The 27,557-nt window shown below is 39.8% G+C and overlaps 3 protein-coding genes across 4 annotated transcripts; 2 read left to right on the plus strand and 1 right to left on the minus strand.

Annotated features, from left to right (window-relative positions):
• Positions 1-1,864: 1,864 nt before the first annotated feature.
• Positions 1,865-8,671, minus strand: derl1 (derlin 1). Its single transcript, XM_020635156.3, has 8 exons — positions 8,343-8,671; positions 6,486-6,597; positions 6,331-6,395; positions 5,704-5,730; positions 4,583-4,678; positions 4,290-4,342; positions 3,411-3,521; positions 1,865-2,698 (listed from the first exon to the last, which is right to left on the minus strand). Exons 1-8 carry the CDS (start codon positions 8,493-8,495, stop codon positions 2,563-2,565), a joined length of 753 nt encoding a protein of 250 aa, XP_020490812.1. The 5' UTR covers positions 8,496-8,671; the 3' UTR covers positions 1,865-2,562.
• Positions 8,672-9,881: 1,210 nt separating this feature from the next.
• tbc1d31 (TBC1 domain family, member 31) lies at positions 9,882-21,195 on the plus strand. 2 transcript variants are annotated; one of them, XM_065958158.1, is made up of 23 exons: positions 9,882-10,310; positions 12,852-12,992; positions 13,649-13,764; positions 13,916-14,094; positions 14,256-14,407; positions 14,549-14,708; positions 15,730-15,930; positions 16,038-16,211; positions 16,315-16,394; positions 16,499-16,645; positions 16,774-16,907; positions 17,232-17,365; positions 17,468-17,647; positions 17,743-17,975; positions 18,068-18,140; positions 18,287-18,366; positions 18,466-18,601; positions 18,800-18,892; positions 19,117-19,245; positions 19,407-19,616; positions 19,846-19,906; positions 20,001-20,174; positions 20,580-21,195. In XM_065958158.1, exons 1-23 carry the CDS (start codon positions 10,240-10,242, stop codon positions 20,732-20,734), a joined length of 3,213 nt encoding a protein of 1,070 aa, XP_065814230.1. In that variant the 5' UTR covers positions 9,882-10,239; the 3' UTR covers positions 20,735-21,195. The 2 variants fall into 2 exon arrangements, with proteins under 2 accessions (XP_065814230.1, XP_020489393.1); XM_020633737.3 differs by having other exon boundaries at positions 9,883-10,310; positions 19,407-19,601.
• A 1,885-nt stretch (positions 21,196-23,080) lies between these two features.
• Positions 23,081-27,101, plus strand: LOC136179877 (protein FAM83A-like). The gene is made up of 6 exons (XM_065958159.1): positions 23,081-23,443; positions 23,619-23,747; positions 23,918-24,030; positions 24,210-24,377; positions 25,226-25,350; positions 25,540-27,101. The coding sequence occupies exons 1-6, from the start codon at positions 23,152-23,154 to the stop codon at positions 26,639-26,641; spliced, it is 1,929 nt and encodes a 642-aa protein (XP_065814231.1). The 5' UTR covers positions 23,081-23,151; the 3' UTR covers positions 26,642-27,101.
• The last annotated feature ends 456 nt before the right edge of the window (positions 27,102-27,557 follow it).

Genomic DNA, 27,557 nt, shown 5'->3' on the forward strand with positions numbered 1-27,557 from the left:
CCACCAGAAGTAGCTAATGCCATTCATACACCACCACTGAAGCAGTGGGAGCAATTCGGTTAAGTGTCTTGCCCAAGGACACATTAGACTTGTTGCCCACCTGGGGATCGAACCCTCGACCTTCCGGTTGAGAGGCAACGACTCTACCAACTGAGCCACAGCCACCCTGTATGACATGCCCCTGGGGTTATTGTTCAGATTTTTGGATGTTGCTATTTGTAGATTAAAAGACAAATCCAGAGCTGTGAATGGAACATTGAACAAAAACCTGAGTTCCCACCATCAACTCTGTCAATAAGTAAACTGATGCTTAATATATGTACAATTTTCAGTTTTTAACATTTTAAGGTCACAGAAACTGAGTCACTTCTACATCCCCCTTAAAAAAATATGACACCTATTGAATTAGGTGCAGTGGTGAGCGCTGTCGCCTCACAGCGAGGAGGTACCTGGAGTGTCTCCCTGTCCGACAGGTCCTCTCTGTGTGGAGTTTGTATGTTCTCCCTGTGCATATGTGTTCTCTCCAGGACTCCGGCTTCCTCCCACAGTCTAAAGACATGCTGATTAGGTTAATTGGTGACTCTAAAATTGCCCGTAGGTGTGAATGTGAGTGGCTGGTTGTGTGTCTTAGTTCAGGGTAAACCCAGTCTCTCGCCCAATGACAGCTGGGATCGGCTCCAGCCCCCCAACGACCCCAAACGAGAAAAAGCGGTATACATAATTGATGGATGGATGAATCTTAGGGTCCAAAAAGCTGTACAAAGCATTAACAACAAACTTTGAGAAATATGATTTTACAGGAACCTCAAAGAAAGGTCCACAACAGTTTCTATTATTGTTCTTCATTCTACTGTTTGGATTGGACAGCAGCTTCATGCAAGACACTTGTCATTCTCAACTGGAGCAATATAATTCAGAATTTTCCCTCTGGGATTGATAAAGTATTTCTGATTCTGATATAACTTTCTGCAGCTCATCTCATCGCTCTTCTGCTTGTTTTTGAACAGTGGTGATGCTTCTCCATGCTGCATGTATGGAAATGGAGCTCACTCAAATGTGTTTGTTTAGATTGAATACTTGTATGTATTGGTTTCTTTTGTTTTTGTCTCAGTTACCAATAATACCATTCCATGTGTTTGTCTGCAGAGGTGAAAGGTTTAACTCCTGAGAAGTATCATTTCATTTTTTGGTGCAAATGCAAAACTTGAATGAGCATCTTTTAATCTTTGCATTGACTTCAGATCTTTTGATCTGCAGGAAACTGAAGAATAGAGCAATGGATTAGGAATGAAAATCAATGAATGGATACAGAGAACTGATGATCTCCTGCTGTGGTCATCACATCAGTGGTCAGCTCCTTTTTTGACAACAAATGCAAAACATGATATACTAAATGTATATCTTTCTGTGTTTGTATTTCTTCAGACTTACAATAAGACCCTTCTCTTATTCTCAAATTGAAATGGATCGTCAAATACTTGGACTGCACGATGGTGCAGTGGGTATAGTGTTGTCACCTCGCAGCAAGAAGCTCCCTGCTTTAAGTTGCAGCTGGAGCCTGTGTGGAGGTTGCATGAGCTTCCTCCCACAAAAACATGCCTGTTAGGTTAATAAGTGCCTTTTAATTTGGAAGTATGGTCATCTCATTTTGTGCCAGCCCTCTTATTGACTGCCGACCTGTCCAGGGTGTTTCCTGCCCCTCACCCAATGACAGCTGGGATTGGCTCAAGCACCCGGATACCCTGAACGGTTTAAGTGGTATATATAATGGATGGATGATTGGATGTTAAATTGCCAAACTGGAACAGAATTGGCTCATTTTAGAAAACATGAAGGACAGTAATGAAACACTCAGACTCACTCGTCCTTTCAATAAACAACTTTTATATTTACAAAAGAGCAAAGTCCCATCATCACCACATTTTGGTTAAGATCATAGCTTAAGACAGAAGATCCAGTCTGTGCCACAGAGGCTTAAAAAAACATCTTACACCTGTGTTTATTCAGACCTGGAAACTGGTTCTCTCTAACATAGCTCTGCCCTCCACAGAGGAGGAATGGCTGAGAGCACGCTCCTGATGTTTTTTAATTACAATGCAATCTGATATGGTGTCACAGACGGAGGGGACAGGAACACAAGAATGTAAATCAACAGTGCGCTGGTGAGCAGCTGCAACATCTCTGGTCTTGACAGTCTGAGGGAGGAGAAAAGGCAGACGGGGTGAAAACAAAGAGGACAAAAAAAGAGGAGGAGAGATGGTGCACCATTGCATTAAAAAAAAATGTAATCTTTTTGTTTTTTTCAACCTGCTTCATATGAACAGATCCACAGTGTTTGAAAAAGTAGAGATGAAGCCAGAGTCTTAAGTCTCTCTGTGCAGGGCTGTCTTGGTTAAAATGCTTTTTTTTTCATCAATTTACTTTGTTAAGAACTAAACATAAATGTGGACAAAACATAAGTTCTAAAGTGGAAAAGCAAGCATTTAACCCTGAAACATGAACCGCACAGCCATTTTGTGATCTTGAGAAAACTTGGATGGAGGGTGTGGCTCTCCTCTCAGCTCATTCACCCCCGAGACGGTTGCCTTCGCCCCAGTTGTATCGTCTCCCTCCTCCCGCCGGCTGCTGTGCTGCTGGTCTGCTGGGAGGGACTCCAAAGCCTGACACCCCTCCCCTCCGATTGGGGAAGAAGCGATACCTGCAGAGAGGGAAACACAAATATATGCACTGTCAGCAGAGGTAATAGGCAAATTGTGTGTTTTTTTGTTTTTTTTAAATATCCTTTTAGTTTATTAGTCTGAATATTTGTCTTATGTTAACTGTGATCTGTCTTGTTATGTCTCCCTGCAACCAAAATGGTTGTCCCTCCTGTGATAACTACTTTTCACTCAAAAATCTGAAAGACTTGTTTGGAAGTGAAGGAATACATATCAAATGTAAAAGTGCAGAAATCACAATGCAAGCTCAAATTGATGCACACTTAAGCAACAATACCCTGATAGTTTGAATTATCTTCAAAATCATGACTTTTTTCTTCTTCTTTTATTTCTACATTTTCTTTGTTGTTGTTGAAGGTAAAACAGTACACATATTTAAACCCTTTCCAGTTACTCTCCTTCTTGCCCTCGTGCTGACTTTCAAATCAAAGCACAAGTTACTTCAGCTAAACAGCGACCTCTGTGGCCCTGAGTGGTAATTGCAGCACTTTTTTTTTGTTCCTGAGTCAATTTGAGACAAATAGATTTATTTTCAAAAAAAAGTTATTCAGGCAATAGTTACAAAATCTGACTTTAATCAGGTTACAGCACATTATCAACATCCTAAAATCTCAGCAATGAACCCAGTGAGTAGGTTGTCAAGAGTTAAAATAAAGCAGCTAATGAAAGAACAGGTTTGGAATTCAAACTTACAAGAACTCTGGTGTGGAGAGGAAGGAGCGTCCTCCCAGGTCCACGGGGTATTTATACATGAGGAAGAAGTAGAGGTGGCCCACCAGATTCCCCGTCAGTTCATTTACAAACCTGCAGAACAGCAGCAACGATAAGATGGTCCATACAATGTTTAGAAATAATATCACACAGTACTCTAATATGTACACATTCATTTTAAGTACTCAAACATACTGTTAGCTTAGCAGGTCATACTAAAACCTACTACACTAAAAAAGCCCCCCATCCAGGACTTATACCGGTCCAGGGTCAGGAAACGGGGAGGTAGCATCACTGCAGACTCCTCACACCCCGGACACAAACTTATCAAACTACCCTGTGGCAGGCGTTACAGAACACTACGCCAAAACAACCACACAAAAGAACAGAGTCTTCCCCCAGGCTCTCTGATGAACGCTAAACAGTCAGACCTGTCTCACTTGTGGAATAACCGTCACTTGAAATGTACACACACATGTATTATTGAATCTAAATGATCAATCTTTGCACACCTTTAATGTAAACACTGTTTTAAACTTAACCCATCTGTCACATAATAACATCTTTATTGTTATCATTTCACTTCAGCATCTCTTGCACTACTCACCACTGCACTATTATATTATTTAGACTTGTACATATTAGTGTTTATTGTTAATCTTTAATGTCATAACTTTGTACCTACTGAGTACAGTTTACCAAAGTTAAATGCCTCGTGGGTGTGTAAAGCTGATTCTGATTCTATGGATTACAGAAACATTCCCTGCTCCTCTTTTCAACAGTGATGTCATATTTATAGTGCAGTGCTTTCAATAACCATAAAACTGTACTGTCACTCAAAGTGAAAAAAACGTTACTTACGAGCCTCCGATAATGAAGTTGAAGGCAAGGATGACCCAAGGTAGATAATGTGCCTAGGGAAGGAGCAGAATATACAGAATGACATTTATATGACACTTGAAATCATCTCCATGATGAGTAATAGGAACACTTCCAATAGAAATAAATATGAGCAATGAAGATCACACAATGACAGGCAATGCCATAAATACAGCCGTTTTAATAGGACAGTAAAATATGACAGACTTATAATGAGACTAGATGAAATTCTATTCCATGTAATGTGACGAGCAGCGATAAAAACTTTGACGTACCTTGAATCTTGTTCCAAACCAAAAGGACACGATTGTGTCTTTGTTGAACTGAGCCCACACATAGAGCACCGACATGATCAGTGGGATCATCAGCAGCTAAGAACAACAACATCAACAACAATATGTAAGCCCAGACAAACAACAACAACACAGCTGTGTAAAAAGACTTCCTAGTAATGAGTTCAAAGCTTGGAGTGTATTCAGGTTTTAGTTTTAAGATCTGAGGACTGTTTTATTCATGTGTCTCTCATAAAAGGAGAGCTTATAGTAAACAGTTTTGGTTTTACCTTTAAGCTATTTCTTAAAGCTAACTCACACCCACTGTGATCACACTAAGTGAAGGTGGCTTTTAGGACTGCTTGGAATTTTAACATTATTTTATAATTGCTGAAAATGAATGAACAAGATAGTTACAAAACAATATTCATGACATGATTTTTTTTTTTTGTCCGTTAAGAATTCACAGTTTTAATTAATTTACTAATGATGACAAAGTTACTTAAAACACCACAGGCCAAGATATGTATTTACTAACTCTTTCTGCTGTGCCTTTAAAAGATGAAGTGCTAACAGGAAAACTACTCAAAAAGGTCATATTTGAAATACAAAACTAGGGGAGCGCATGTCAATGTGATACATTTGCATGTGCAGGAACATGCATGATCACTGTGCAGTAGAGTGACGGAACACAAGCTTAAGCTTAACCTCAGGATACTGTTTGTGCATATGTTTGAATTTATTTAGTTAATAGGGGCGATGCAATTTACCATAGTTTCTATACATACATAAACTGATGTGCTACATAGAGTATATAGCTATTGCTAATTTCCAACACTTGTCTCTAGTTGGGCCTTTGTGTAAACAACATGTATTTGTGCATTCCTGGCCTGTGTGTAGCATGTCCAATAACCAAGCAAACACCAAATTTCTACTTGTGGATTCATTAAGTTTGTCCTCTTCTTTTTCAAAGACTAGACTAATTGCCTCGAAAACAAAATGTTCAACCCTTTGTTGAAGTTAGCATAATTATCTTGTTGCTGAGAGTAAAGATTAGCAGATGCTAGTGAACCGAATATTGATTCGATAGTTTTTGGAGAAATAAGATAGAGGAGGAGCCTTACCCGCATGTTCATCAGCATCCCAACTATCTGAAGCTAGAGTCAAGGACAGAAACCTCATGTTGCAATACAATCACCGCTGGAACGTTCAGATTATCACAGTGGGTTACTGAAAGGTTACCAGATCAAATGACTGCTGACTGACTGTAATTGGCCACTTCCCTTTTCTTGAAAAAAACATCTAACTCCTGGCATCCATCCCACAGTTAGATAGAAAACTGCCCAAACTTGTCTTGTAGACTTAAGATAGATGCAGATATTAAACTGTGTGTGAAAAGTCAGGGCTGAACTCCTGATAGAACAGTGTTGAGATATGAGTCGGGCTGCATTGCTGGTGTGACCTAGATTAGGTTTCTCTGCTCTGCAGGGGTAGACTGACACTAGGCCACTGGCACAGAGCCACACTGACATGGCACAGTGCCGCAGAGAAAGAGAGAGAGAGGGAGAGAAATGTACAGAAAGTCAGATGAAAGAGTAATGCAGAGGGGCAAAGACGGCAGCGTGCAGCTAGAATCAAAGGATTTAAGGACAGGTTGGACAAACAGAGATAACCTTAGATGTCGTTGTTGTGAAGGTAGATTGATATTTAAGATTTAAACTGAATATTTGTGTGTGGTCATCAAAGGATACAACAATGCAGATCCAGTTGAAAAGTAGCATGAAAATATAGTCTGCAGGTTTGCCATCGAACGCTCCTGAAAGAGAATACAAAAACAAAAGGTTAACTTTACAGAAAGTGTATTATTGACTGCATGTATGACAGCTACTGAGGGGATCGGTCTCACCTGTTTCTAGCCGTGTGGAGTAGTGGTAGAGGAAATACAGGTTGACCATATACAGAAACCCAGTGTTAGGTGTTATGGGGAAAAACAGGGTGGCTGTCACTGGTCTCCAGAGCTGAAACAAACATAGGAGATGTTATTCTAATAGAAAATGTGGTTAGACATTAACAGAACTGGGTTTGTTCACAGATCCAACTTCTCAGTACTTATAAAGTGAGATCAGACTTGCTGGATTTGTTTTGGAGATATTGTATGATGACAACAGACACTAAATCAATACAGCATTTGAGAGGTGCCTTGAGGGGTGATGATCATTTCTTGTCTTAACTTGCTCTTCATTAAGGGGTAAACAAAACTACCACGTGCAATACTGAAGTGCAACATCTTGTGAACTTGTGCCTGCCCATAGGTTACTAGATATGATGTGACCTTTATTTTACTACTAATATGAAAAAATAATTTCATAAAATCATGAAAAAAATCATTAGATGAAGAGGAAACTTAAAATGACTATAAGGGGTATTTTGGAGCTTATAATAGCTTATAATATTGTCGGAAATAAAATGCTATTTAGTAAGAATAACATTAACAACAAACTGTATTTTAATATTATATTAAATATTTTTAATATTCAATAATACTTAAAGGTACTAGTCCAAAGTAAGTCACAAGATTGGGACAAAATATTTAATTTGATTGCAAAGCAGCCACAGATCTAATAAACAGAGGTCACATTAATGAGCGACTCAGCAGCTACACTGTGTTAGGTATGAGTAACAAGTAAGTATTAGGATTGTCCAATAGTGTTCAGTAAAGTTTTAAGACCATTAACTTTTAAAGAAGCAATATGACAAAAAATAATACATTACATTTTACTGATCTTAACTATGTATAAGTACGGAAGTTTTTTCAAAAGGGGTTTTAAAGTAAAAACAGTCAAATCCATAAATCTTCTAAATTGCTGTGAAGCTATACGTGAGATTGTATTTTATTTTATTTTATGAAAGGTTTATTGTCACATAATGTTGTTGTGGGAGTAGTGATTACCAGTTGTGACTGGTGAAAACTGGAGCCATTTATTCCCTACTTCATTCACCATTGATCAGATTAATGTGCAACAGTGCATCATATTTTAAGAAATGGTAATGTATATTTCGGTAATATGAAGGGTCATACTCTAAGTATAATAGAATAGAATAGATGTTTATTGCCATTTTCACAGGTACAGGACAGTACAGGTACATTGGAATTCCTGTGCGTTTCTCCCTGAGTCAGCTTCTACAAATAAAAAGTTAAAATTATATATAAAATAGAATATCATTATAAGAAAAAAAGAGTAGAAAAGTACAAAAAGTAAAAATAAATAAGTTGTAGTAACAGCTAAGTAAATTAAAATAAACTGTACAGAAGTTATACACTGTATTAAAGTAAAGATATAATACAACAAAAATAACAAAGGGAACACTGTACAATGAAATGAAAACATAAATATGTTTTCTTGTCTCTAACTTTCTACATCTCTTATTATATATTGTATAAATAAGTTGAGTTCAAGTACTTCAGTATATGCATCTTTCTTAAATGCTGGTGATAAACTCATGCCTTATTTGAGTGTTGCTAAATAAAGTCCCATGTTGACAGATTCAGGAAGTTGCTGCGTCTCAGCCTCTGATTGGCTGTAACGTCTCAGCCTCTGATTGGCTGTAACGTCTCAGCCTCTGATTGGCTGTAACGCAGCTCAGGCCTTCTGAGTGAGTTCTGCTAGCCCCCTGCTAACAAACCGACTGAGCCACAATACAACAACCAAAGTCATTATCGTCCAGTCTGACGAACGGAGGTAAACATAGTGGAGAAACTTACATGAAATCTGTTGAAGACCAGCTCCGGGACCAGCATGAGGGTCCTAAAATCAACCAATCCCAGTTTCCCAATCAAGGGGACAGCTATGGAGGCAGCGAACCAGGTCCGGGTGATGAACGGGATGCTTCTGAACCAGTCCCCGATATCTGACATCTTTACTCACGATGTTCTGCCGAGCTATAACCCCGAAACAAGACCCACACTTAGAAAATGAACAAATATTAAGAAAAACTTCACACTCCTCGCTTCGTTTGAATCAGAACTGCTCCACTGCTAAGTTTACATGACGTGGCTAATCAAAGACAGCTAGCTTGACAACCTTTACTGAGACAAGAGCACACACATCCGGTTCAGCCCTTCAAAGTAAAAGCCTTAATATTTACAGCCCATGAAATAAACGAACGAACAGTACTAACATTTATGATTATACGAACAGAACAATTAGCAACCAGGGAAAATGTTACTTTTAAAGATGGAGCTGATATTCAAAGGGGAATAAACATGTTTGTCAGAAGAAATAGCATCACTACAATCTGTACAATAAATTGCTGTAGCTATTATCCAACTTTAGTACTGCTAGCTTTAGCTAAAGCTAGATAACCCTTTCTTTTAGATTATAGCATCTCATTAAAGTGAATAGTCAGGTACATGATCACAATGTGTTGATCTGTATGAATGTTTGTATTTGACATGAACTCAAAAGATGATAGAGTCATCATAAAAATTAGAGGCATCATAAATAGGTATATTTTCCTTTTTTTATTTCCAGTTGCAGACAAGTCACTACATTTAATTACAAAATGATTTACTTATCTCGTAATTTATATACAGTATTTATCTAATTTCCCTCTGGGATTAATAAAGTATGTCTGATTCTGATTCTGTATTTGCAAGTTGCATGTTTGTGTCATGCACTTAGTTTTGAAGGAAAACGGCAAACCGGATGTGTTTGTATTGTCTCATTGTTTGGACTTCTTAATCACTACCATACTTCCTGTACAATTTGCAAATGTTCCCACTTCACCATCCAGAGGCAGCCAGCAAAGTGAAGAGGCTGGCCCAAATGTAGTGAAATTTTCCTAAAGCAGAAAACTGACAGTGAAGTTAATACAAACTGGAATCATGTTTGCACGGCAGCCTTAAATAGTAGGGATGGAAATTATCCCCTTGCCTTGTTATTGTTTCTTTGTTCCTTTTTTTGTTTTACTTTACAATAAATGTCGAGTTAAAAGAAGAGTTTTAAGGCTAGGCTACTTCAAAACATCCTCATACAAAAAAAAAATGGAAATAGGAACACATTTTTGTGAGTGGCAGGATATATATGAAAAAATAAACTCGAAGATAAAGGCATTATGTCAATGCACCTATCAGGAGCTTTTAGGTGACTATATCGTCCCCCAAACTAATACAGTTTGAAACAATATTTGAAGTTTGGAAGTACATTTTAATGAAACTGTAGTTTGATCAAAATCTTCGTAGAAGCGTTTAGAACCACAACTCCCACAATGCATCCCGCTTCTATTTACCTGCTACGTCAACTTTAGGCGACAGAATAAGCGCCCTCTAAATACAACTAAAAACAATCCCTGGATCTGAAGTTGAATTCACCTGTAAGCATTGAGTAGTTTTTATCTGCGGGACTCTTGAACATTGATTAACTCTCTATGTTACTGAACTTTATGAGTTGTGTAAGAGTAACTTTAAACTAACTACATTGAATGTTGCTCTTTTAAATTTCGCGCTGTTGGCTCCGCCTGTAAAACGGCTTTAGCCTGTTAGCTCGGTAACTAGCCTGCTTTGGTAACCTGGAGCAGCAGCTTCAACATTATGTTTTTGAAGAGGGATATTTTGTGTTTTTTACAATCCCTGCTCTGACTTCCTCTGAGTTTCTTTTAACATGGAGGTGACAGACATCGGAAACAAAGAAGAGGGGAAAGTATGGCATCGAAAACCATCAGCAGGGAAGAGGTAAGCTTTAAAAAGATGAAGATGCTCCTTTAAGTTTAAGATTCTTGTTTAAGTTCTGCCACATTTATCCTGATAATGCATTAAGATTTTCATTTGAAACGTAATTTTCTAGCTCAAATAACGTAGAGAGGTGACTGCTAACAATTCCTGACACTTGTTGCACTCTTTCATACAACCCTCAATACTGTGACAGAATGATAACACCTTCAGATAGCCACCAGACATACAGAGGCCTAATGCACAGAGTTATACACTGAGAAGTAGTGTGATGTAATGCTCCCTACATGTAAAACAGCACACAACTAGTATATAACCTGGACCCTGCATCAACCACAAACATTGTTAATCTATTGTAATATTTAAATCCTCAATAAACTAAGAAAACAATATCCTATAAAGATAAAGATAAACTTTATTGATCCCCCATGGGGGAAATTTGTGCATTACAGCAGCTCAAGAAAACGGGACGGGAATATAATTATCAATAATAAAAATAGAAGTTAAAAATTAAACATATGTACATCAGTTAAATAAAAAATTACACTTATCTACATTTCCACTTGTGGAGAGACTTATTATTAAAAACACACACACAGTGTGTAGCATGAGGTGGTGATGTTGTTAAAGAGTCTGATTAAAGAGTCTGACTGCAGATGGGATGAACGACCTGCAGTAGTGCTCTGTCTTGCAGGGTGGGTGTCTAAAACATGTTTTCTTCAAACGGATGACGAATATTCTTCTAATTCTTTTTATATTTTTACTTTATTTATTTCAATTAATTTCATTAGAATTATTTTTATTTGAACATATTTTCAGATTTAATAATTTCAGTGATTTTTAAATTTTCTATTTTAATGTTTCTTTTCTTTCCTCTGTCATGATGCTTGCCTTGTTGTTGAAATGTGCTATAGAAATAAACTTGCCTTGCCTTCATAGTTTTAAAAAACATAATATTGTAAAGGTATTGCCTCTTCTGGCTCTCTTGAAGTGGAAGACAATATCAAAGCTTTGTTTAACAATAACACACTGCTCCCTTTTTATATCCCACTCCAGAAAAACACAATAAAAGTAGTTATAGTAGTTTGTGGGTTCAGATTTTCTTGTAACATTTAATTTACTTAGAGCTCTTGTGAGGAGTTTTGAACCGGTAATGAAACAGACGGAATTTAGTACTGATGCCTCTTTATGACCTACAAAAGAAAAACAGATCATCAGCAACACGACACACTGTTTTCATATTCTTATTATAAATATCAGAAACCACTGAAGGGGGGGGGGGGTGGATGGAAAACAAATGATTATCTAGTAAACAATGCAAAAACAGCCTTTTTCACATTTTCTGTTGCAAAGTTTCTTAATGAGTAATACTGACTGTTAAGGTGAGGTAAGGTAAGTATGACTAGATTTTTTTTTTTTTTTAATTTGCTTACACATGTGGAGGACAATTGAGCAAAAAGAGAAGGTACCGTTTGTGTCAGCAGGGTATTCCAAAACTGACACAAACTGAAAGGGCCTTACTCTGCCTTCATGTGAGATAAGGTGCCCGACTTGATGACTTCATCATATTCACCATCACAGAGGGGGCGAAATAAGTTTTGTTAATGTTAACATCATTTTTATTAATTCTATTAATGCACATCAACTTAACTTGTAACAGTGACATCCCTCACATCTTCTTCAAAGCGTCCAGGCTGTTTGTTGTTGTTGTTACTACATTCCAACTTCAACTGAAAGCATGTCAACACACGTTAGTCAGAAGAACGACTTTCAAACTCAGAAACTGAGACTATCCAGGGAGCACGTGAATGCAGCATGAAGCCTCCTAAATTACTCACACCCCTAATTATGCATAATAATAATACATTGGTTTTATATAGCGCTTTTCTTGATACTCAAAGACGCTTTGACGAGGAAAAAAAACAACCAAAAAAACCCTCTTCTCCTTCATAAAATCTACACGGATTAGTTCTTGAAATATTCAACGCTGTACACTTTGAGCTGATAAAGACACGAACTATTCAGACCAAAGTCCTCTTTTCAAACAGGCTGATATCTGCTGTGTGTATCTGACTTTAGCAGCCAGCCTGAAGTTAACATTCGAGGAACTACAGTTTTTAGCACTCAAGCATTGGATTCCTTCTCAACAGCGGAGGTCGCAGCTTGTTTAGAACTGACTTTTCTAATATCAGAGATTTTTCTTGATATGAACTCTGTGTGTAATTAATCAAATAGGTCTTAAAAGTTAAAACTATTTGTCAATATGTTAAGTTTATTTGAAGTGGATCTAAATAATAAACACTTTGCATTATTATATATGATTTTTATTAATGCAAAGAATGCCAGAGAACAACAAACACTTTGGACTTTCAGAGTAATACTGAAAAGCACCTCTGCAGCTGTATCCTGCCGTGAACTCTCCTGGTGTGTTTTGTCATGAAAGAAGCTGTTGCAGGAAAAGCCACATTCTTAGAGTGTATTGTTACTGTCATGTGCCACTGTTTATGTGGGAACCGTTGTGCGTTTGTTGTTTGTCTTCCTCAGTGTGTTGGTAAATATCGTCCGCACTGCTCATCAGGCGAAGACGGTGCGTTTCCTCCATGTTGCCTTTGACACCACAGGAGACTCCTTCCTGGCTGGAGATCACCATGGCAACATCTATGTCTTTGACATCAGTAGAAACAGGTGACTGGTGGTTTTTCAAGTTTTTGTTTACAACTCGATTTCAACATGATTAGATGTACAACTGTTGGCTTAACGGGAATTATGACATTTTCACAAATATTATGATCCACTCACTCTCATTACTGTCTCCACATATCCTAAACATTGTTTAGGGAGCCATTTAGGCAGTTTAATAAATCCTAATGTCACCATTATTACAATATGAGTAGTTTATTGTTGCGAGTTTAGTGGTGGAAAATGTTTTGGATGCGTGAGAAACATGATGCAAACACTTCTATTGTGTAAAATACAGAAATATAAACCGTGAGTTATAACTAATATGCACTTTCAAACTTTAGTTTATTCATGAAACTTAATATTTTCACTGCATTATTCAACATTGTCATCACATTGCACTTTTTTCTCAGATAGTAAAGACCTGGTAGCCATTTAATGTTAGCATATCTCTTCTCTGACCTGGAATTGTTGTAATTAGAGGAACAAAAGACACCTGCAAACTTTCATCCTGTGCTTTCTTTTCATTTACAAGGCCATAACTGTACCCTTACTTATAAGGGTTTTCTTTTCAGATAAAAACTTGACCTCAAAGTTGGCAGCTATTACCCGTTAACTCATTTTTCTGATCTTGTATTTTCATTGCTTCTTTCTCTGAGCAGGTTTCGTCTGGTGCAGAAGACAGGACAGGCCTGCACTGCTCTGGCATTCAGCCTCCGGAGGACCACAGAGTTCCTTGTGGCCCTTACTGACTACACCATCAAGTGCTTTGACAAAGGTAGGACAGAGAGAAACACACCCTTTCATGCCTAGTAGTCATTTTTACACACACAAAGCAGATAGGTAGTTCAATGGAACAGGAGTAGATCACTGTGTAGGAGCACTATATTAACATTCCTCTTCTATTTGCCTTCTGTTTCTTTGCACAGACACAAAGCAGCTGGTCAGTTGGATGCGAGGTCATGAGGGAGCGATCTCGTACATCTCCGTCCACGGCTCAGGCCGCTACGCCATCAGCACGTCCTCAGACACGGCTCAGCTCTGGGACCTGGACACCTTCCAGAGGAAGAGGAAGCTCAACATCCGGCAGTCTGTCGGCATTCAGAGGGTAAACATGCACTCGCAGAAGAATTGAAAACTATTGACAAAAATCTGTTGGATCACAGTATGAAGGTTATCTTACATCTGATGATTGAGGATGTGTTTTTTTTGTTTTTGCTGGACTTTTAATAGTTTTTGTATCATGAAACACTGTTGTTTGTGTTGCAGGTGTTTTTCCTGCCGCTCAGTAACACCATCCTCAGCTGTTTCAGTGACGACTCCATCTTTGCTTGGGAGAGCGACACACTCTTCTGCAAATATCAGCTCCCTGTTCCTGACAGTGGACCAAAAGTCTCCTACAAGGCCTTCGCTGTCACACGGTGGGTCTCTCATGTCAAAACCAACCATTGATATAAATCAATAAGTATAATTCTTGTTGCTGTATTTCCAATCATACACAGCCTGTAAACATAGCATACAGTACTTAATCAAATGGTGGTGTACCTGATTCATGTTGACAGTGATGGTAAGAGCCTTGCTGCTGGTGGGCGCTCCAACCTGCTGCACCTGTGGTGTTTGGACAGCAGGCAGCTTATCAGGGTTATTCAGATGCCCACGCAGGTCCGAACCGTAAGACAACTGGAATTTCTGCCTGACAGCTTTGACGGATGCGCCAGTCAGGTAAACCTGCGACCTCCTCTGTTCTCCAGCTGTAAAGTGACTTCTTTTCTGGGATCATTTCCATTCACTTTTTTCTTCAAGAAAGCCTATTCACGTAACTCTGTATATTGCAAATGTTAACATATATCTCATCTTAGATTAGATCAGATTTACTTTATTCATTCCAAACTGGGAAATTGTGGCGTTACAGCAGCAGGTTATCAAACACACAATATTAGCAAATAAAACAATATAATATTAAATACAAAGTAAATAAGCACTAAAAATATAAAAACTAAGAATGAGAATACATCCAGGATTTCATTTAACATTACTTTTTTTTTTTGTTCCGTACATGTCAAAACACACAACAGACAAGACAATACACACTTTATCCCATGTACGGAAAGGAGCAGGGAGAAGAATCAATCTTGTTTTGCCTGCCCCCTTACTCAAAAAGCAAACGATAAATGTCTGTCTAGTCTGTCCACTTACAATCAATGAATGAATACCATGCCAACATAAAACAAATCTGACAATTCAGTCTTCACTTCCTCAGAAATTAGAAGGAAAACACACAAAACACACTAACTGCCAATTTCATACAGTCTGATAACTTTGTTCTTATACATTTTCTTAAACTGAAATATCTGAACACAGCCCTTCAAATCATTATTTAAGATTTCCACAATTTAATTCCAATGACAGAAATACATTTCTGTTTTAAAGTTGTTACTTCAAGTCTAGATTATAAAGAATTCAAAACAACATTTTGTCAGTCATGTCTAACTAAATGTAAACATACTTTGCTGGGGGTAGATGTAAATGTGCAAAAACAGTGATGAAAGTTGTAAATGAGCAGTATCGATATAGAGAGCTGTCCAGAGCTGTGCAATCAGTGATACATATATTGATTAATATTATTAATATATAGTGTAGACATGTTATCAGCTGAAACTATTAAATATAATGACAAATGAAGTGAACTTGGTAGCATGTACACCCTCCTCATGTTCTCAACACTTTTTTTCTGTTTCTGTAGACGCTAGGTGTACTGAGTCAGGACGGCCTGATGCGCTTTATCAACATTCACACCTGCAAGCTGCTTTTCCAAATGGGTTCCCATGATGAAGCCATCACAACAGTGACAGTCGCTCCTAATGGCCGGCACATCGTGGCCATCATGGACAACGGCAGCATCAACGTCTACAGTATTCAGAGTCTCACACAGGAACTAAACAAGGTGATGCTTAGCTGATGATTACAATATAACAAAGTTGTGTGGTTTGTGTATAAGATAGTGTTCTATACGTGTATTTATCTTGTGTCTCTCTGTCATGTCTGTCCCAGCCTCCGCCCTCCAAGGTGGCCATGGTTTCGGGAGTTGAAGCTGAACAGGAGTTGTCTAATCTGAGAGTCAAGGTCAGGTCAGACGGCATTCAAAGACCAGCAAAGAGTTCTGGGAGGCAGACTCAGGTGAAGATACTCAGACCTCCTGCTGGGTCTGCAACTGAGGATAAAGAGGTACGAACAACACCTACCGATCTCTAAATACATTTGGTTCTTCTCTTCCTTTTTGTTAAAAATGAAGGATTTCAATATGCTTATATTTTGTGTCTTTGGGTAGAATGAACTGCCTGCTGGTCTGAATAAGAAGAGACTAGTTGATATGCTCAAAGCGTTCGGAGAGTATCCTGCTAAATACAGGTAAAGAGAACTCTTGTAGGAGGAGAATTCATAAAAAAAGCTTTCAGCCCTTATCTGTGTGAAATAAGTAAGAAGACTTCCTTGTGTGTGTGTGTGTGTTGCAGGATGTTTGTATGGCGGTCTTTGTTGTGTCTCCCAGAGAACCATGCGGCATATAGCAGTCTGACGGATAAAGGCCTTCATTTAGCCTACCTTGCTCTGCAGGATAAATATCCCATCAAAAGTCACAAGCTACAGAGGGGGCTGCAGAGGTACCTACTTCTCTTTTTACACAAATGCAAATACTTTGATTGCAGAATTTAGAGTTTAAGGTTTTTTTTTTCCATGACATATATTAAAACAGATCTGCTATGTGGTCCTTTTTTTCGCCTCTCCTCAGAGTTTTGTCAGCCTTAGCTCACTGGGCGGCCATCTTTGGAGAGGTGGAGTACCTTCCCTTGGTGGCCTTTCCTTTTGTCAAGCTTTTCCAGAACAACCCAATGCTCTGCTTCGAGGTGGTAGCCACCGTCCTAGGTAATGACTGGTTGTTGTTATGAAGTGCCATTTCCAATGAGATATCACATTATGAACATTCAGGGTCTTCTATACTGCTACCCATCATGATGCTGCTCTGTGGAAGCTTTAGTCAAAGTTTATAGACACATTTAACAGATTTACAGTTTTTGTGGGTGATGCAAAGTCCACGTTCTTTACATGCAATGAAGAGCACTGCTACACTCTTAAACATGAAGTTACACTCCTTCTCAGCGTGTGTAAACAAAATGTTTCTCTGTTCATTCTGTGTCTTTACTTTGAAGCAAATTGAAAGTGTTTTCATTGTGTTGCTTGGTTTTATAGTAAACTGGTGTCAGCATTGGTTTGAGTACTTTCCCAACCCTCCTCTGAACATCCTGAGCATGGCGGAGAACATTCTGGCTCATCACGACAAGGAGCTCCTGCAGCACCTTGTGGACTGTGGAATCACCTCGCAGGTAACGGCTGCACACACAGCCGGAGGAGAAACGTCATTTCCTACCCCAAAGAGGCAACATCCTGATTCCATATTTAACTTTTCATCTCGGTATCTGTCCCAGCACTATGTTTGGCCCCTGCTGGAGACGCTGTTCTCTGAGGTGTTGACTCGCGACGAGTGGCTCAAACTCTTCGATAACGTCTTCTCCAATCACCCGTCGTTTCTGCTCATGGCCTGTGTGGCCTACATCACCTGCTCTCGTGAGCCCCTGCTGCTCTGTTCTCAGAAACAGGACTATGAGGTAAGAACCTTTTTTCCTCTGCTTTTGTTATTAAAGTCAGTGAGTAAAAAAAAAAAAAAGAAACATCTCATCTCTCCTGTTTTATTCCCCTTTAGTATTTTTTCCACCATCGTAACAACCTGGATGTGGGAGCCATGATAAAGGAGGCGTACAGGCTCATGGGCAGCACACCAGCTGACATCCATCCCAAGCATCTGCTCTCTAACTTTACACCCCTGACCCAAGGCCAGTACCCTGTGTTCAACCAGTACCCAGAATTCATAGTGGAGTACCAAAGCCGGGAGAGGGAGAAGATACGACTGCAGGAGATGGAGTATCTCCGCGAGAGGTGAGATAAGAAAAAGAAAACGATTGAGCTAAATACATAGTTCATCCTTTTTAGAGCCACACGTGATGATATGTGTGTTTGTGTGTCATCAGGCAGGAGGTGTCGGCCCTGCGTGCAGATTTTGTGCGTCGCCAGGCTGAAGAGGAGACCTATTATGCACAACAGGTAGTTCTTCAGAATAATATCTAAGCACAAACTCTTTTAAATAAAAAATAGTGCAGTTCTCCGCTTGCTTATCAAATAGATCTATATTTATATATGAAATAAAAAATCATGTGAACTGAATTGTCTTCTGCATGATTTAAACACAGGAGCTGCTGGGGAAGGCAGAGGAACAACGCAGAAACATTCTGGCACAAGAGGAAGAAAAACTAACACAACAGAGGGCAAAGTAAGATCACAAGATGCTTCAAACCGATTATTAATAAATAAATAAAATGATGTTATGAGGTAGCATTGTTCTTCACGGATACTGCTCCACCCTCTGCAGGTTGGCCGCCATGAAGAGAGAGCTGAAGGTAAAGGAGTTGCAGCTGCTGGATGCTACCAGAAGACGTTTCCTCAAGCATCAGCAGGACCTGAGAGCCTCACAAATCAAAGGCTTAGAGCAGGAGATCAGCAGAAAGGTGAACACGACCTGCAGATCTTTCACATTATGTTACACGATGGGTCATTTTCAGACACTACTCATAAAGTTATGGTTACATACCATGATGTTGTTTTTGTAATTCCGAGCTCTTCCAGGCACAGTTTAGCCAAAGAACTCTGTAATGACCCTCATGTTGGAGCGCTAACACAACAATAACCCCCATGCTTTGATGCAGATGGATCTGCGGGAGCAAGAAACAACTGCAGCAGTCCAGGATCTGGAAATCAGACAGATGGAGATGGAGGCTCAGCGGCGGCGACTTGAACAGGTGCCAAATATCCAACCACCATCCTCCTTTGTTCATTCATTACTCTTAGTGATTTGTAGCTCCATTTATTTCCCCACAATGCCTCTTCCAAACCTAAAGATCCTATGGACACACATTTTTATTATAACTCAGTCAAACAGTACATTTCTACCATGTGATGACATCACTGTAAGCTTCTTTAAGGTTGTATCAGTTGTTTTCTGTTTGTTTTCCATTTCCCTTAGACCCTGTTGAAGGAACAGGAGCGCCTGGGACAAAGGGTGGAGGAGGAGGTGGCGATGAGGATGAGGGGGGCGGAGAGGGAGGACGAGAGCGACACAGAGCTGCTACACAGCACAGAGACTAACATACAGGTTAGTAGTCATACAGTCAGTCTGGAGTTGTCAGCACTGATCTTAACTCACACCTACATCATTTTAACCAAAAAGCCACACAGGCCTCCAAACACTGATTTGGGCACAGATACCGTCTTCCTCCTTGTTTTCATTGGCCTCGTCTCTGTACACACAAACAGATCCTGGAGGAGTCCCTGGCGGAGGCGTGCCAGCTGGGCTTGGACTCAGACTGGCAGAGAGAGGTGGCGGAGCGGTTGCAGCAGGTGGATGCCGAGCAGGAGAGGAAGAGGGAGAGACTGGCAGAGCTTCACAGACAAACCCTGGCAGAGGAGAAGAGACTGGCTGACACCATGAGAGATGTGGCGGGACGGAAGGTGAGAGCAACAACAGTATGTTTGTAAATTAAATTAACTGACATAACTGAGAAAATGTATCACATATGTTTGTGCATCAAAGCATTGAAACATTTAAAAAAAAGTATTGATATTTGTTTATTCCTGCATTACAAAAAATCATATCTGACACATCTCAGTGGCTAAAATATATCCCAGAAGACTGTTTGCTAGATTTGGAATAATAAATAATTGAATTAAAAACAGAGTGCTTGTTCATTTCCAGTGGGAGGACGTGATGAGAAGCAGAGCTCAGTTACAGGAGCAGCAGCAGCCCCCGTCTTCAGGTATTTAACAGACAGCGTTTCAGTTTGTGGCCGCTGACTTAAACAGTCCCTTATGAGGACATAAATCTAATGTTAAAGTGTTTGCATTTCCCAGATGCACAGAGACAGACAGCTCCTCATAGACCCTGTGTCATCACTACTGCTGTGTGTGTCGGAACCAACACTGCTGATCCAGCAGTCATACCCAACCCCACCTCCCCGAAGCAGACAGGAACCAACATGACGTGTCTGAACAGCCGTTCACCTACAGAGAGCACCTCCACCGTCTGTAAGTGATCGTAGACGTGTACGTTGAGGCTGTCCTAAAAAGAGGACATTCAGATGGGTTCTGTTGTTTTCTCTGGTGTAAAGTATGTTTGGCTGCTCCGGGTTTTGTTGTGTCATCACTGGTCAGCAGCATTTAAGCCCCCTGTGAGAAAGTTTCTGTTTGTGTTGGATTTTTGATTCGACACATTAATATAAGACAAGAAGGATAATGAAGGATTCCTATTAGAAAAGCTGGAACCATTGGATTTTTACCTACAGACTTGCTTTGGAAAAAAGTACTTAAACCAAGAATCCATGGCCAACTTCTCAATTAGTCCAATTGTCTTATTGTTGCAGCTCCATAATAAAAACCCTTATTAACCAAAGTATTGTGTCAATAATGTGTCTGTGTGTCTTTCCCTGTCAGTTTCTCTGGATCGAGGCCGGGCCAAGCTGGACAGCAGCGAGAGAGAGCTGCTGAGGGAAATCAGAGAGCTGAGACTGAAACTTGCAGCCAGAGCGAGAGAGGGCAGCTCAGCCTCCTCACAGTCTGTCCACACACTGTCCTCTGTCTCCCAGTGACCACACACTGCCCTGTGTCAGAAAAAACATCTTCTCGTCTCGAGTGAGCTACGACAACAGAAACACTGACTCAGACTGTTACCAAGTGCTTATAGACTATTCCTTACCTCCACCTGTAGCAACAAATTATTTATGAAACCAAGATCGTATGGAAATGTGTCTGGGTACAGATTCATCCTGTCAGTCCTGACTGTGTTGGTGCTACATTTAGCATTTAGCTTAGTGTTGGTATCTCCATGCATACGAAAGCTCCACAGGAAACAACAGTTCTCTTACAAAGAAGACACAGATCAAACATTTTTCCCCTAATGTTCACTTGTACACTATTTATTCATTGTTGTGATTTTTTTTTTTGTCATTGCAGCCGTGATCTGTTTTTTATTTGAATGAATTTTATTTGACTGGCTTTATTTAAATCCTTTTTTTTGATAAACTGTTTGATTAAAAAAAACCTGATTCAATCTTCTGTTTTATTGGGTTTTTAGACACACATGTGATACTCATTGATTATCTCTGTATTCTTAGTGAGTGATCGTAGCAGTCATTTTATTAAATAGAGCTCTTCAAACTTTTTATTGTCAACTCATATGTTCCCAATGGAGGCTTGTTCTTCTGTTAACACTAATGGATCTCTGACTGACATTTTATGTAGACACACGTCATAGATCAGATGAATTATTGCACATTAGACAATATGCAAATCCAGTTTACAGCCTTCATCTGTAAGCTTATAAAATGACATAGAATAGAGGTATGACTGGTTTGACTGAATGTTAGATAATCCGGTGATTAAGACGTTTTTCTTTTCGTACTGAATGGGCTGCAGAGCTTCTTTTTCTTTTTGGAGAAGCAGAATTACATGATATTCATAGACATAGGATATCTTATTGAAGATGAAATTATGGATATATATTCAAATCAAGCACAGCAATGGCTCTGAACCTTTATGTTTGAGCAAACTTATCAGGGAGTCAGATTTGTCAAAATATTATGCTAAGTAAATACACTTAATACTAATATGTGTCCCTAATCTGTCTACAAACCCCCCAATTATGAGAAAAGTCTGTCATATCATCTTTTACCTGCTCCACTTTTAGAGAATGTGTGCCATTTGGAGATTTTCCCTTCATGACATCACAAAGGGCAGTAACCCCTCCCCCAGGTGCGTGACACTCCCACAGCTAGGTGTTAGTTCTGCCCTCTGAGTCTGCCTTCTCACCTTAAACAAATGGGCATGGTGCAAGAAAGCCCAAGCCACCAAAGCTCTTCCAGAGAGGGGGCGTGGTCTTACAAAGCTCACTTGTATTTAAAGGTACAGACACAGAAACAGCCTGTTCTGAGCAAGGCTGAAATAGAGGGGGTTATAGGCATGATCAAATACAGGATCAGAGTGGATTTAGAACAAGAAACTTCACACACATGTTGTGGGGACTTGTTAAAAAAGGAGAATAATATGTGACCTGTAATTATTAAAACATCCAAGAGGAACACAGATTATGTGAACTGTACAAATTGCGAATCTTTTGTTTTGTCTCTTTAATGGTGAGTTATGGGCACCATAGAAATCTAAGTTTAAAATACTGACATGTCAAGTTTTACGGCTTAGTAAGCTGGCTTCTTTTGTTTCTAGACTGTTCTTTTCATTTCATACGTTTACTTTTGTTTTCTGCTCTGAAACAAGAGGAGAGCTTGTGGGTTGGCCCCTCCTTTCAGTCAGGGTGTGCCACATCTCTCTCTCTCTGCATCCAGGTGTAGTTTTTTTTAGAAATGACAGCCATCACCATTCCTGTCACTCAATCTTTTCTTTCTTTTCTCTCCCTCCACCCATCTTTTATTTCTGCTCGCCTGCTCTAAATCACTTGCAGATAAAGCAGCCTAATCCATTCCTGTTTTGTTATTTCCTGTTTTGTTATTCTCTAACTTGTTCAACAACAAACCTTGCTCCTCACAGCAGTATAGAGTCCTGAAGCCAAATTTCCCTAAACCGACTTTCACAGAGCAAGTGTGCTTAAATATTTGTTTGTCATGTTTAAACATACTTTCCAGTTTGACAGCAAATCTCATTTGTGGTCAAGACAAAGTTTCCTGCTATCACCTGCGGCAAGATATAAGGACTGACAGTGCTGTGCACAAGGCATCGACGTTTGTGTGATTAAAAAGTCTATTCTGTTGTTTTTGAACAGTGCATTAGCTCATCGAGGGTTACATATCTGTATAATGACGTGACTTTTGCTCTCAGTAATCATCTGTCATCACTTACTGCTTGTTAAACCATCCTGCCACAAAAAAGGGGTGGGTCTTGTGTTCTTGTTTTCTCTCTTTCTCTCTGCATGCTACAACTAGTTTGTCTTTTAGAAGTGTCAGAGAGACACATCTCATCCAAGCTAACAACCCTGCAAGACTTGCATTCATCCCTCATGGATTCCAGCAATGTCTCAGCGCTGTGGTACAGGAGGTCAAAGCCTCTGGGGAAGGTGAAGCAACGGGTGCAGGACCTTCGTATCCCATCCGCCCATTACAATGAACTCAAAGACAGCGCACCAACACTGGACCTCAGCCACAACGAGGCTGCTCGTCTGGCAGCAGACTCCCTGCTCAGTCACGGTTTAGAAGGATACCATGAGGTTTTAAGTGCAGAGGGAGAGGTGGACTTCTTATCAGTGGTGGAGAAAAGTTACATCCTGGAAAATGGGAGGGATGGCAGATCAGGTTAAAAAACATTTTTTACATTGTTATTCATCAATCTCTCTTTTACAGGTCTATATATTCTGTTGTGTTTGAATACAATAGCTATCAGATGTATGCATGCAAAAAAAAAAGGAACACTGGTTTGATGTCTTTGTATTTATCTGTAAGCTGATACAGTGTTTTGTGCTTTACATAGTTGAACCTGATGCGTCAGATGATGCTGACAAAGACCCAGATACCTTGTCTCCAAGTAGCCACTCTTCCAAACATTATCGTTCAATGTCCACAGACAGAAACCCTGTTGAGGACCCAAACAGCATTAAAGGTAAAACACGAGTTAGAAAAACTTCTCTGATGCTCTACGTTTAACCATGTCAGTGTATTCAGTGTGTGCAGTCTGTTTAGTTTAATGTGCTTTGTTCTTTTGGAGAAATACACTTAAACTTCTTTATTCTCATTTGCTCCCTCCTCTGAATATGCTATTCTACTTTTTAGATGTGACTGTGACTAATCGTGGCCAGGATGTGTACAGGATTTATCTCCAGTCCGAAGGCAGATCTTGTGCAATGAAAGATTCTGTCAGAGAGTTCATCAGAAAAGCTGAAACGGTAGGTGCATGTGTGTCTTCATGCATCTGCACATGTACAGTATGTGCTTTTCATCCAATCAGGAACTTGACATGAACTTCTGCACATGTGAATAGTTATGACAAAAACTTGGCAGTGGATCATGTGTGCCAGGAAGATAATATATATGCTGATGTGTGTGTGTGTGTGTGTGTGTGTAGGTCCTGGCTATAGTGATTGACAGCTTCACTGACGTGGAGCTGCTGTGTGATCTCCTGGAGGCAAGCAGGAAAAGGAACGTGTCTGTACACCTGCTGTTGGATCATCTCAACCTCGACCTGTTTGTCAGCATGTGGCAGGAGCTCAAATTGGAGAGCAAAAACTTCCCTGTGAGTTTTTCCCCTTGTGTTTACCTAAACCTGGTTTAGTGAAATAATCAGTCTGCATCAAGGTTTGTATGTAAGCTAATTTAAATGCACAATTTCCCTGACATAAAAAAGAAGAAGCTTATTCAAAGCTTTAGATTTATTATCTTTAATAGCTGATGTTTGATTATAGTATGTTGTTAAAGGACCCATAACTCCCTATCCTAAGTTCAATCACTGTACAACGACCCTTTTGTGTTGGGCTGGTCTAGGTTCCATCCTAATCACTCCTTGCAGCTTTATTTAATGCGTAGAAATCTTCAGTGATCAGATGATATCTTAAACCCCAGATCAGAGCCTTCAGGTGTGTGCTTGGGTTGTGGCTGACCAAGAGAGCAATACTGGGTGCAGGTCAGAGTGGGCAGTGAGAGTGCAAGAGACCAGAAATCTTGCTGCTTTATTAGAGCGTTTATTGTCAGGTGATTGTGGATAATGACGCATGTCGTGTGAAAATCAGTGCACTAAAATGCAGGCGTTGCCTCATTAAATTGCACAAATAAATAATATAAAAACATTTGAAAGTCTTGTCTATGTGCTGCTGCATTCACCTGCTATTTTGCAAACTTAGAATGCATTAAATGCTTTGCCAACATTCAAATAAATCTGCTTTTCTATCTGATTTCACATTAAAAAGTAATCAGAAAAACATTAAGTAATTGTTGTTTTGGTTGTGTGTGTGTGTGTGTGTGTGTGTGTGTGTGTGTGTGCGTGCGTGCGTGTGTGTGTGCGTGCGTGCGTGCGTGCGTGCGTGCGTGCGTGCGTGCGTGCGTGTGTGTGTGTGTGCGTGTGTGTGTGTGTGTGTGTGTGCGCAGAAACTATTAGTACGCAGCGTTGATGGACAGACATACTGTGCCAAAACAGGCCGGAAGCTGACTGGGCAGATTGCTGAGAGTTTTATAATATCTGACTCAACTCAAGTGCTGACTGGCTCATACAGGTACACACACACACATACAAGCAGAATAACTGAAAATTTGCACATCTGCTCAAATCTAAAATGCAAATCCTTTTTGGGGAATGATTGTGTTCTCATGTCTGCATGTTTATGTCATGTGTCCTCATTGTTTTGTTTTCAGCTCTATTCATTCTGTGTGCGTGTGTGTGTTTGTTTGTCTTGTCCCATCAGTTTCTCCTGGCTGTCTTGGCACGTTCATCGTACTATGGTTGTTCTTGTGAAAGGCAGCATGGTTGAACGCTTTGATCAGGAATTTCACAGACTGTACTCCAGCTCCAAACCTGTACCTGGCTTTGTCGGTGATAACTCCCTGCCCTGTGCTCTCCCTCCTCACACCTCTTTACTGTCAGTGAAGGATGGAAATGCTGCTGTCAGCAAGTCCAAAGTGAGTAATGTCAAAACAATGTGCAACAAGGCCTTGAATGAGGATGCTCAAAACACAGATGCAAAACCAAAAGTGTTGGTTTTATCTGAAATCCAAAGTCCCAAATTAGAGTGCAGCAAACGACACACCCAGCCTTTACACAAAGGTGACACTGGTACACTATTGCATGAAATACCTCCACAACTGGACCCAAAACCTCCGGTGCAAACATCACAGAGTGCAGCTGAGGGGATGCAAAAGCACAAGGAAGAAGCTGTTAGCACCCTTCGTGATACACTACCAAATGTGGAACCTTCAGAGAAAAATCTAAACAAGATACAGACTGAATGTACAAATGCTCAGTCCCAGCCAAACAGCCCCACCTCCACCACTTCAGCTAAAAGTACTGTGAGTGTTCAGGAATCAAACCCACTGCACACTGATTCAACTGCATTTGGACATGTCCTGCACAGGACTACACGGTATCAATCAATATTGGCGACAGCTTCAAACATGCAGCAACATAATGTGGGTGCTGAAGGTATTTTCTTTCAGCAGAATAGAGACAGGTTTACTAAACCTTCAGGAGGACTTTTTGGTGGTCTGAACACACAAAGACGACAATGGAACGGCACACTAAACTTTAAACCAAATGTGGACTTTGTACCAGAAATCCGCTCTCCTCCTGCAACATCACCGCTTAGTCCTGGATCCAACTGGATGCCCCTCTCTCGCCAACACTCCTTTAACAGCAGCTACAGGTCGGGACAGAACAGAGACGCACAGATGGGCTGGAGGCCGTCTCACAACAGCATGAATCCAGGATTAGCAAGGAGCAAGAGCATGGTTGAAAGACGCTCAGTAGGGTTCACAGGAGCAGGTCGTAACCGAAACATGAGCTATACCTGAAAGAAATGCAGACTGAGGATCAACGGAACAGATTACCCTCACAACTATACAGGTCAATGATGACACACTGTGCGGTTATCAATACATGAGATATATGTCCAATGTAGTTTGGACAGATTGGGAAATATTAAACTTTTGTCTTTTTTCCTCCAAAATTATAATGTATGCATTCATTTTAGAACATTCACCTTTTGTGTTTTTTGTGTGGAGTGAAACTATGTATTCTTTTCTAAAAACCAAATGTTAACCAAGGATTTATGCATACTAAATCTTTTAAAACTTGAAAATGCAGTACAATTTAATATGATTTTATTTTTTTTAAAGATTGATGTTGATCTTTTCCTGAAAAAAAAAGTGTTTCCAGGAAGTAAAATAAGTTTATTTTCAATTGATATACTGAAAATACATGCCTTTTCTGTATGTACACCCCAGATATTTTAAATTACTTTGGAAACTCTGACTGTAGCCTATCAATTCTTACCTGTCTGCCTGAGTGATCGGTTGTGTGCACAAGAGATTTTACACCTCATTTTTATACTTTTAATATCAATGTATTAGTCTGGATTAGCCTGTAATGATCCCTGTGTTATGTCCTGGTAGAGGTGCAGATAGCCTTGTGGTTAGTGCACGAGCCCCACATTCAGAGGTTTGGTGAGAACCATAGACTGTAAATATTATGAATAATATGAACCCAACCTGTAGCTCCGCATGTCTCCCCTCTCTCGTTCTCTCTGGTTTCTGACTCTATCCACTGATCTGTCTCTAAAATAAAGGCATAAAAAGCCCAAAAATACATCTTAATAAAATAGATATATTTCCTGTTACATCAGAGATTTCACAATAAAACACTTATGTGAATGTGAGAATGAAGTGTCATTTTACAAAATCAAATAACCATTGCACCATGCACTTTTGA

This window comes from Labrus bergylta, chromosome 8 (genome assembly GCF_963930695.1).
Source record: "Labrus bergylta chromosome 8, fLabBer1.1, whole genome shotgun sequence".
In the NCBI taxonomy this organism is placed as follows: Eukaryota; Metazoa; Chordata; class Actinopteri; order Labriformes; family Labridae; genus Labrus; species Labrus bergylta.

Bases quoted from the DNA above. Each gene is read 5' to 3' on its own strand.
- derl1 (XM_020635156.3), bottom strand. From the start codon at position 8,495: ATGTCAGATATCGGGGACTGGTTCAGAAGCATCCCGTTCATCACCCGG. The intron at 6,598-8,342 runs GTAAGTTTCTCC...TGTTTGTTTCAG, and splicing joins TGGTCTTCAACAGATTTCAT to CTCTGGAGACCAGTGACAGC. The intron at 2,699-3,410 runs GTAAGTTTGAAT...CCCTCTCTGCAG, and splicing joins CTCTCCACACCAGAGTTCTT to GTATCGCTTCTTCCCCAATC.
- tbc1d31 (XM_065958158.1), top strand. From the start codon at position 10,240: ATGGAGGTGACAGACATCGGAAACAAAGAAGAGGGGAAAGTATGGCAT. The intron at 10,311-12,851 runs GTAAGCTTTAAA...TGTCTTCCTCAG, and splicing joins AAACCATCAGCAGGGAAGAG to TGTGTTGGTAAATATCGTCC. The intron at 19,907-20,000 runs GTATTTAACAGA...TGCATTTCCCAG, and splicing joins GCAGCAGCCCCCGTCTTCAG to ATGCACAGAGACAGACAGCT.
- LOC136179877 (XM_065958159.1), top strand. From the start codon at position 23,152: ATGGATTCCAGCAATGTCTCAGCGCTGTGGTACAGGAGGTCAAAGCCT. The intron at 24,378-25,225 runs GTGAGTTTTTCC...GTGTGTGCGCAG, and splicing joins TGGAGAGCAAAAACTTCCCT to AAACTATTAGTACGCAGCGT. The intron at 25,351-25,539 runs GTACACACACAC...TTGTCCCATCAG, and splicing joins GTGCTGACTGGCTCATACAG to TTTCTCCTGGCTGTCTTGGC.